At 41.2% G+C, this 10130-nt stretch overlaps 1 protein-coding gene across 1 annotated transcript in view; it reads left to right on the forward strand.

Annotated features, from left to right (window-relative positions):
* The first annotated feature begins 9910 nt into the window (after positions 1-9910).
* The window catches only part of PAXIP1 (PAX interacting protein 1), a 101716-nt gene continuing 101496 nt past the window's right edge, over positions 9911-10130 (forward strand). Inside the window, exon 1 of the mRNA XM_007952096.2 lies at positions 9911-9991. Within this exon, the coding sequence (XP_007950287.2) occupies positions 9911-9991 (81 nt within the window). The remainder of the gene's footprint in view (positions 9992-10130) is intronic.

Here is a 10130-nt window from a genome sequence, read left to right on the forward strand (position 1 = left end):
CTACTTCCGTAGTGATACTGCCTCGGAAACCCAAGGAGGGGTCGCTATGAGTCGGGGCCGACTCGACGGCAAATAACAACAACAACACCACCACTCTGGGGAGGTATACTAATTCGGATTTCTAAAAGCCATTTTAGGAGAGATCTTTGATAGACAGAGTCTCACCTATAGGAAGGTGAGTAGCCCCAATTTGTAGTCAATCTCCCAAATTTCAAGGCTCTCTTACCTCAGTATGTATTTCCTATACCTGGTGACTATGAGCAGACAGAAATTAAATGTAGTCAATCTTATTTTAACAAGTATAAACATATATGTTCTTAATTTATTTGCAGTAAATGATGCTAAAGGAACTCAAGTGATACTGGATTTTTACTCAAATGATCAATACAATTCATAATGACAATTTTATTTTCAAATATTTCAAAGGCCATAAATGAAGCAATGGAAGTCTTAAATTACCCTTAAACCATAGACTAGACACCTGATTTGGTGTGTGTGAGCAGTTCTACTCTGTCATAGAGGGTCACTATATATATATGTAGGGTCAGAATTGACTTGACAGCACACAACAATGCATTCTTCTTGATAAGATAAATGTAAAGTAACCATGCTGGGTTCTCTCCCCTCTGGTTGTGCAGGAGTTAAATAAGTTCAACTTCTAGACTTCACCTAATAATGCCACTGAAGCCATTGCTTAGTTATTCTTGCAAAATAAAATAGAGTAACTAAAGTTGCAGAGACAAAATGTGGATACTATGGTGTGAATAATGTAACTTTAAAGAACAGTCAATTGGTGAAAGTTGTTTCTGAGAAAGTATTCCAAGAACACCTTGCTAAGTAGATTACATAATTTTCAATAATAAAATAATAAGCCTATATAATGTACAAGTATCTATGGCATTATCCTTAAAATGCACTCTAGGAGTGAGCTATGCCTTTAACTACAGTCAAAAAAAGAAAACCACCTTCTTTTCATTACAGTAGGTTGTCGTGTATTATTTCCAATTACTAATTGCCTTTCTTGGAAGAGGATTATAGCTCCCACCCCATTGACTTTGAACTTGGTCATATGACTTTAGCCAATGGAATGTATCTTAAGTCTGGGTTTCCCGACTCACCTCATTCACTGGGGCAAAGCCTGAGACAAACGCCTGTGTGCAAATAGTTAAATTGGGAAAGTGATCCTAGAGAGCAGAAGTGCTGCTCAGGGGGAGTATAACAGGGAGGGAGGGAATGTGTAACAAATTCTCTACTTTATGAGACTTCCATGCTGGATCCCACAAGGACCTTAAGAGCAGTGTGAATGGTGTTTCCAAAGCCAGGGAAAGGAAAAGCTTCCATCCATAGGTTCTCATCCCTCAAGGGCAAAAATGACTCCCAGGCTATTGCCTCTGCACTTCTGTACTGTTATATGTGAGCAGAGCAGGTTCCCATAGTAACTTTATTGCTATAAATCACTGAGATTGAGGGTTGCTTGTTGCTGCAATATAATCAGCTCCAAGGGATTTCCTTATTGCTAAGGACCACTGATTGCTCTGTGCCTCTCATTCTTCCCATTTTTAAATACTGTATTTATCAAAGTCAGCTTGTCCCACCACTGCGTGTTAGGGGATGGGACCAGTAGTAATTTGCAGGTTACAAGATCAAGAATAGCCATTTCTGGAGTTGTTATAGAGGCTCCCACAAGATCCTGTGTTTTCAGCCTGGTGTTATGCTTGAGTGTTGAGGTTTCTCCTGTCAGAAAAGACTAAGTGTATTTTGAGCACAGAACAGATGGAAACTTTGTGATCAAAAGGAGAGACTGTGGTAGATTGTATTGTTCTCATTTTCTGTCTTCCCATCAGGAGGTTAATATATCCTTGTCCATTGCATGGTATTTGCAGGGCCTCTCTGTGAGAGCAACACATTCACTGCCTCATTGGACATCAGGCTTGGAAAGAAGACTGACTGGCAAATTGAATGAGTGAAGTCTAAAGAGAAGTTTTAGGAGCAGTTACATAGTTCTGCCATTATTATTTTCCATGAGTTACCAGAACTGCATATCCCTTCTGCCCAGATTTTAGAAAGACCACCTGTGGAGCAGAGCCATAGCTGTCCTGCAGCCAACATACATTATAAATGAGATGTGAACTTTGTAGTAAACTTCCGAGCTTTGAGAGTTATCACAGCGTATCCTAGTGAAAGCTGGTCCACAGATGCATCCAGCCTCCAGATGACGACTGGATTTGCGTGATGTCAATAGAAAAACAGAAACAGATTATACATTAAAGTGAGGAATTGAATTACTTTATCTTAAGAGAATCATCATGCAGCTCTTGAGCTAAGCCTGAGACAAACGCCTGTGTGCAAATAGTTACAAATACTGAGGTCACTGTTAGGCTATCATTTCTCCCAAAATGAATTTTTAGCAGGGCATAGTATGCAGAGTCAAGATCAACTTAACAGCACTGGGTTATTATGCTGTTTAGAGAATCCCTGGGTGACACAAACAGTTAAGTGCTCAACTACTAACCAAAAGGTTGGAGGTTTGAACCCATCCAGACACCTTAGAAGACAGGGCTGGAGATCTGCTTCTGAAAGGTCACAGCCTTGAAAAGCCTATGGCACACAGTTCCTCTCTGTAGGCATGAGGTTGACATGAGCCAGTAACAACTTGACAGCAACTAACAATAAAGTATGCTGTTTAGCTTAAATCAACTCCAAACCTGGCTCAACATTTCATTTTTAGCTTCATGTTGCCTACCTCTCTACCACGCCTTACAAAATGTACTTCTACAGGCATTCGTCACATACCCAACTGATGTACTATAAAAGTTGCAGACAAGTTGTATGTTCTTAAAGTAGAAGTTCTCAACTGTGGCTATTTATCAAGATTGTGTAAGTTTACTTACCTTTATATTGTGAGTAAGTTATTTTCTTTTCTCCATTTTCACAAAACTAAATTCTTACTGCTGTCGAGTCGGATCTGACACATAGCAACCCCTCCTTGGATTTCCGAGGCAGTTATCACTACGGAAGTAGTAGTACCGATCTACTTCTGAGGAGTGACTGGTGGTTTTGAACCACCAGCCCTCTGGTTAGCAGTCAAATGTCTTAGGCACTATGCCACCAGAGCCCTAATTTCATAGGTATAGGATTATTCTGTGCCAAATGCAACAGTTTCTTCTGGAGGAGATACAAGAATCTTCATATACTGGTCATGTTGTTGCTGTTATGTGCCGTCGAGTCGGACTCGACTCATAGCGACCCCTCCTTGGGTTGCTGAGGAGTATCACTACGGAAGTAGATTGCCCAACCTTCCTTCCGAGGAGTGGCCTATTTATTATCATTTCCCAATTTTACCTTGCATCAAATTGTTGATTAATATCTAAAAGGTACAACTTTTCATTCAGCAATACCAATATTCCGCCTCCTATACCTCTTATCTTTCTGATTTCCTCCCTTCCCTTTAAGAACTAGTCCCTTCGTATCCACTCCTTCCTAAGTTTTCCCTAGCTATTGTGATACACAGGAGCTCTAGTGGTTAAAGCATTCAGCCAATAACTAAAAGATCAGTTCAAGCCCACCGGCCACTCTGCGGGAGAAAGATGAGGCAATTTTACTCTGTCCATATGGTCATTATGAGTAGAGATTGACTAAATGGCAATGAGTTTGGTTTATTTATTTTATCTGGGTTGCATTTATGACTAATTCCATTAGTGCTAGACTTGCTATTCAAGTATTTGTTAGATTTTTGAGGGCAGGCACAATATTTTAAAGAAAAAAAGATGTCAAGTTTTCAGCCCATTAAATCAGTTAGGGTCCCAACAGGAAACAACACAAGTATCTTAGGAAGTTTCTTTATTAAGGGGACTACTAACCAAGTTGTAGGCAGGATGTCTGGATAGTGAAGGAACCTGAGGTGAGAAACAGGGGAGTCCTCATAACCCTTAGGCCCAGAAGTATGAGAGGAAGGAAAGGTTACCAGACCCTGGCAGGAAAGAGTTGTAAAGAACAGGTTACCTTGCCAGTTCAGGCAACCTCACTAAGAAACTGAGAAATAAATACCATATAATCCTACTCTCTTCCCTTCCCCCACCCTCAGCTTTCTGCTGGATTTACCATTGACAAGTTCAACTGGAAGTCAGCATGCAAAGGAGACTATTGATATAATCCAATCAGTAGGGCTGAGGGTGGGGAGTAGGACAAACGGAAGATATACAGTATATCCATTAACAAGCCTTCAATAAATGATTGATTGCTTAAATGCACAAGTTTGCTTTTGAAAAAAAGGCCTGTTAATCCTTTTCCTTGAATGCTAATAACCCCAAATTCAACAATATCTGTTGAGTACTTTGGGTAAGCATTTTTCAAATATCTTTAAGACTTTTTGGTTTCATGGTATATTCTCATCTTAATTTTAGAATTTTTTTTTGAAAACTCAAAATGGCAGAAATGGGTTAGATACCTACCAATCATATTTTCCTCCTGGATGCATATAAAAACTACATTTCCCAGCCTCCCTTGCAGTTTACATTGTGGTCAGAACACTAAGTTCTGGCCAATGAAAGGCCTGTCCACAGAACCTCCTGCATCATATCCACATGTTCTCACCCTGCCTATATAGCTGGAAGCAAATGGCTCTGACATAGCAGAGCCATGCAATGACAGAAGCTATTTGGAGGAAAGCTGACCTAGCAAACCATGCAGGAATGGTATGCAAGAAACTTTCAATGTTATAAACCATTAAAATGTAGTTTGTTACCACAATATAATCTTAGCAAGGATTTCTTAATATTAGTACTACTACTGTTTCACACAGGGTAATTCTTTGTTCTAGGAGACTGTCCTGTGCATTGTAGGATACTTAGCAGCATCATGGCTTCTACCCACTAGATGTCAGTAGCAGCCCCTGCCCACTCCAGATGTGTAAAGCAAAAATGTCTCCAGACACTGCCAAGTATCTTCTGAGGAGCAATATCGCCCAGGCTGAGAGCCACTGATAATCTAAGCCCTCTTGATTATTACACTAGCTGTGTGCTAAGTACTGCACACTGTGCCATGGAAGATAGGTTTTGGGCCTGGCTGCTGATCTTAAAGCATGGAACAACATAGTACATCATATATACATCTTTTTTATATGATGACTGCTTCAATTCACCATTGTTGGTGATTGTTAAATTGAAAATAACAAATGTGCAACAATATAGGATTAAATGGATTATGGTACATTCAAGTAATGGATTATTTATCCATTAATATGGATCTGTATTTACTGACATAGAAGGTCACTATTTTTTTAAAGCAGCAACAGAACAATGTATCAGGATTTTTTAAGGAAAAAGAGTACATTTATATGGGACAATATCCGGAAGGCTTTCAATAGTGGTTGCTTCTGGATAGAGGATTTGGGCCCATTTACATTTTTGCTTATTTTTATTTCATAGGTTTTCTATACTGAATAGCTACATTGATGGTAACTGTTTCCTTGAATTTGGTTTGAAGGATTTGGTTGAATCCTTCCCAGAAACAAACAGTACTCTTTGGGTTCAGTTTCTCCTATGATCTCACTCCCAACTAAAGGTTAACTAACTTTTAATGGCCGTATGATCAGGTAAACTGAACAGGTATAATATAAGACTGTGATTCTCATATACAATATAAAGAGATTCGCTTTTTAAAAAAGTATTTATCTAAATAAAACTGCATGTTTCAACCAGCAGATATAATTTGAATTAAATATTCCCAACTCTACTTTTGCTTTTTCTAATTTCATATTTAACTCCTCTTTTTTCTAGCCTCGGATTATCCTATTTTGCAAAATAGAAACTGAGAAATGTTTTACCATATTTACCAATTAGTATCAGCATTAAGCAGACTGCTGATTCTCTGAAGGTTTATTATCAACAAAATGATTGCATTTAGAACTCAGTTGGGAGAATCTAAAAATATTAATGCTCAGAGTGTCATTTTTGGGAGTAGTACATGTATCAAAGTTGTACAAAAGAAATGCAAAGCTTCTTTTTGATGAACTTATATAGCCATTACTCTTCTAAATATCACAAAAGTCATTAAGAATTATCTATTTATCCGTGAATAAAACACAACAGTCTCAAGATGATGTTATTTTCAGTAATTTTGCATATGGACATTTTATATTACAGAACTTAACTTTTTCATGAAGATACATTTTTTTTTTAGTTTTAAGGCTTTTTTTAAAAATTGAATTGTTATCTTCAAGTCCTTTTGTAAATGGGTTATTAAGTCCTTTTGTATATGGGTTATTCTTCATGATTCAGAATGTCAGTTCTGTAGATATCCATATTCCAAATGAAATTAGATTTCATTTGAAGATTTTTATTGGCCAAGTGGTGCGTTCTTTGCCCAAATTCTTGTCCTTACTGATGCTGGGATGACTGTGTGATTGACACGTGTGTCCCACAATGACCCTGCACAGTTCTCATGGATTTTGTAACTTCCAACAGATTGATGAGATTTTTAAATATCAGATTTCTTAGTCCCACAAGAAGTGGGGACTAAGACATTGCCTTACTCAATCAGAAGTCACAGTAATGTACACTGATCCTGCTGAGTGTTATAAGTGGACATTTTAAATTTGTAAAAGACCTGGTTAAGGTATGCTTTAAGTCTTTTAACATAGAGCTACAAGATTAGTTTATGTTTAACCAGGGAAGAAAATGGCTAAACGTTACCTGACATAGGCCAATAAAAGGGCATGTGTGTTTTCCTTTTGTATTTGGAACTAAGTTTATCACACTGACATTTCCTTAACATTGAACACCAAGTATATTCTTGGGTACTCAAAGGTTTCCAAATATAAGGGGACTGTAAACTCTTACTCACTGAGACAACCACTCAGTGTTTTTATTTGTACAATGTGTTACCCTTAGAATAGGAGCGTTTCAGATTCTTCAAAAGACCAATAAAAAGGACAAAATATAGCAAACATCAGAATGAAAAACATTAAATATATTTTATGTGTGACATTTACTCAAGGCTCACATTAAAAACTTACAGTACACATAAAAATTTAAAGACAATCAAAGCTGTATTCACCCGAATTACAAGAGTCAGTGTACATTACAATCTGACAAAGGAACCAAACAGACCAACTTTTACTTTTGGAACTTTCCTCTTTTATCCCACAAAAAAAAAATAAAAAAAGATAGGAAAAAAAGGCCAATTTTAATAGCCCCCCAAATTAGAGTACTATCAAAACCAAAACCAAACACACTGCCGCTGAACTGGATCCTACTCATAACAACCCCTCCTTGGGTTTCTGAGGTGGTATCACTATGGAAGTAGATTGCCCAACCTTCCTTCCCACGAGTGGCTGGTGGGTTTGAACCTTCAACCTTCTGGTTAGCAGTCAAATGCCTTAGGCACTATGCCACCAGAGCTCCTTAGGGTATTACAGAGTAATTTTAATTTTTTTTACCCAATTCCACTAACATTTACTTGAAAATGGTTTATCTGCTCAGCAGCTAACAGCAACAGTGGGATGACTTAAGACGAGGAAGAAGCTTAATTCATATTCATTAGTAAAGTGATTTTCCAAAAAGGACTACGTGATGTTCTCATTATTGACCAAACAATTTCTGGTCCACGATTTATTGTGTGACTGGAAATAACGATGTATAAGCCTACATTTATTACCATGGTATTGTTTCTTCTCTCAACTTTTTATCATCAAGGTGTTTTGTGAAGGCCAATCTACTTAATCTGCAGCATTCGGTGTTTGTGGAAGAGGAAAGGGAAAATACAAAACAAACCCACGGCCATTGAGTAGATTCTGACTCAATAGTGACCCTATAGGACACAGTGGGCCTCCCCCACAGGGTTTCCAAGGCTGTAAGTTTTTAAGAGGCAGAATGCCTCATCTTTCTCTCACAGAAGGGCTGGTAGGTTCAAACTGCCAACTTTTTGGTCAGCATTCAAATGCTTTAACCAATGCACCACCAGAGTGCCTTTAAAGGAAAAATAGGTCTAAGTAAAAGCATGACAAAAATCACCATTATCAGATATTAACCTGTCAAACGTTATGCTTTATGAAATTGGAGAGTCTTTACTAAGGCAGTTTAAGTTATACAAGTGTGGTTTGTGTTCCAGAATACTTCTCAGATGGACGACTCTACACACAAATATGCAGAATTCAGAGATAATGTCAGAAAACAAAGCTGTAAATGCATTCTGAAATATGATTGGGAATTGAGAATACAGGACTATATATTTTACTCTGAATAGTCAATGTCCCCCGGAAAAAGCAGAATTTTCAGTACAGTACCTTAAAGAAGTAAGATTAAGCTAAATCTATGAAGCAGGACGGTGGAAAGTAATGGCACCACGGCGTGGCTGATTTACATGCAAAAGAGCGTCCGGGGCTAAAGGAGAATAAAGAACTATGAGTGGCTATTTACTAGGAAAACGCTAGGAAACGAAGTTACTGCTTAGCAAGTCTCTGTGTCTTTTGACACAAATCTAAAATTTACAATCACCTACCTCTTATGCTAGGAGCTCTGGTAGCATAGTGGCTAAAGCACTTGACTGCTAACCAGAAGGCTGGCGGTTCAAACCCACCAGCCACTCCTCGGAAGGAAGGTTGGGCAATCCTACTTCCGTAGTGATACTGCCTCGGAAACCCAAGGAGGGGTCGCTATGAGTCGGGGCCGACTCGACGGCACATAACAACAACAACAACAACCTCTTATGCTAAAAAAAATATATATATAATAAAATAAAATAATAAAAAAGTTTAACTTTTCATCATTCTCAAAAGTGGAACTGGTTCTAAAGTGCCCACCCAGCGGCAGTAAGTATGCATAGGAAAAGGGCTGGTATACCAAGTCATGACACATTTGCCCAGCAAGCTACAAGCGCCGTCGCCAACTTGTGTTCTCCCCGGAGATGCTACTCTGCTCACTTCCTGTAGGAAAAGCGCGGAAGAGTTGGTGCCTATTTTAACCAACGACACGATACCGGCTCCCTGCGTCAGTTTCTCCAGTTTTTTTTTTTTTTTTTAATCCCGGTCGTGGAGAGGCTTCTTAAACGCGGCAATTCCGAAAAACGGGTTCCAATGTGGGTTTAAATTCCGAAACAACGAACCTCCTACTGGCCAAGGGGTTCTTTGGCATTACTTCGGTTTGGTAAGGCTCAAGGTCATCAACGGAAGCCAGCGATAGTTTCTGCCACAGGACCGCCCTAGTCCTGGGTCTATGAAAATCTACTCCATTCCGCTAGCGGTAAACTGCCGCCCAGGTCGCGGCCCAGGTTGCAGCCACCGCCGGTGAAGGAAGGAGGGCCACTGGCGCGGCCAACCCTGGACGCCCCAGCCAGGAGGCTGGCCCCGCCCCTTCCGCCCCGCGCAAGCGCCATCGCCACAGAGCGGCGGCGTGTGTTGATGGGAGGGGTTTCCCCGCTCCCTACTTTCTCTGGGATCTGCTCACTCTCACCCTACTAAAGGGGTAGAGAGTTCACCTAAGTTCCTGGTGTCCCCTACTTCCAAAGAGAGACATCATCAGACCGCCTGTCTCAAAAGCAGAAAATTTGGCGAAAGTGTTACTAGGGCCAGAAACCAGACAGGAGGCGCTGGATGGCGCTGACCGACCGACTCCCTCTTCATCGCTTCCCCTGGTGTCCAGAGCCGAATGGTGCGCCCCGCAGGGCGCGCGCGGCTCCCGCGCTTTGGTCGTTCCGAGAGGGCGGGGGGAAGGAGGCGGAGGGAGGGGGACCGGACCCCAATTCGTAAAGACTCCGCCAGGACCGGACTCGCCGGCCCGTTGGCGGGGGAGGCGGGGGCGCGCGGCGCGCCGGCCAAAGTGGGCCTCTCCGGGGGGTGGGGGGTGGGTGGGGTTGGGGTGGGTGCCATCGTGGATTCTTCCGGATCCAGGGACGCTAGCGAGCGGCCGGGATCATGTCGGACCAGGAGTTGAAAGTTCCTGAGGAAATGTTCAAAGAGGTCAAATATTACGCGGTGGGCGACATCGATCCCAAGGTACCGCAGCCGCAGGCTCTACGCCCCTCCGCCTCGCGCTTTCTTTTCCCCGGCCGCGGCGCGCACTCCGGCAGATCTGAGGAGCCGCTCCCGAGCGCCGCCGTCCCCGCCGCCGAAGGCTCGCGCCAGCCGGCTGCGC

Source organism: Orycteropus afer, unplaced genomic scaffold (assembly GCF_000298275.1).
Source record: "Orycteropus afer afer isolate SDZICR_OR568_19922 unplaced genomic scaffold, OryAfe1.0 scaffold00324, whole genome shotgun sequence".
NCBI lineage: Eukaryota > Metazoa > Chordata > Mammalia > Tubulidentata > Orycteropodidae > Orycteropus > Orycteropus afer.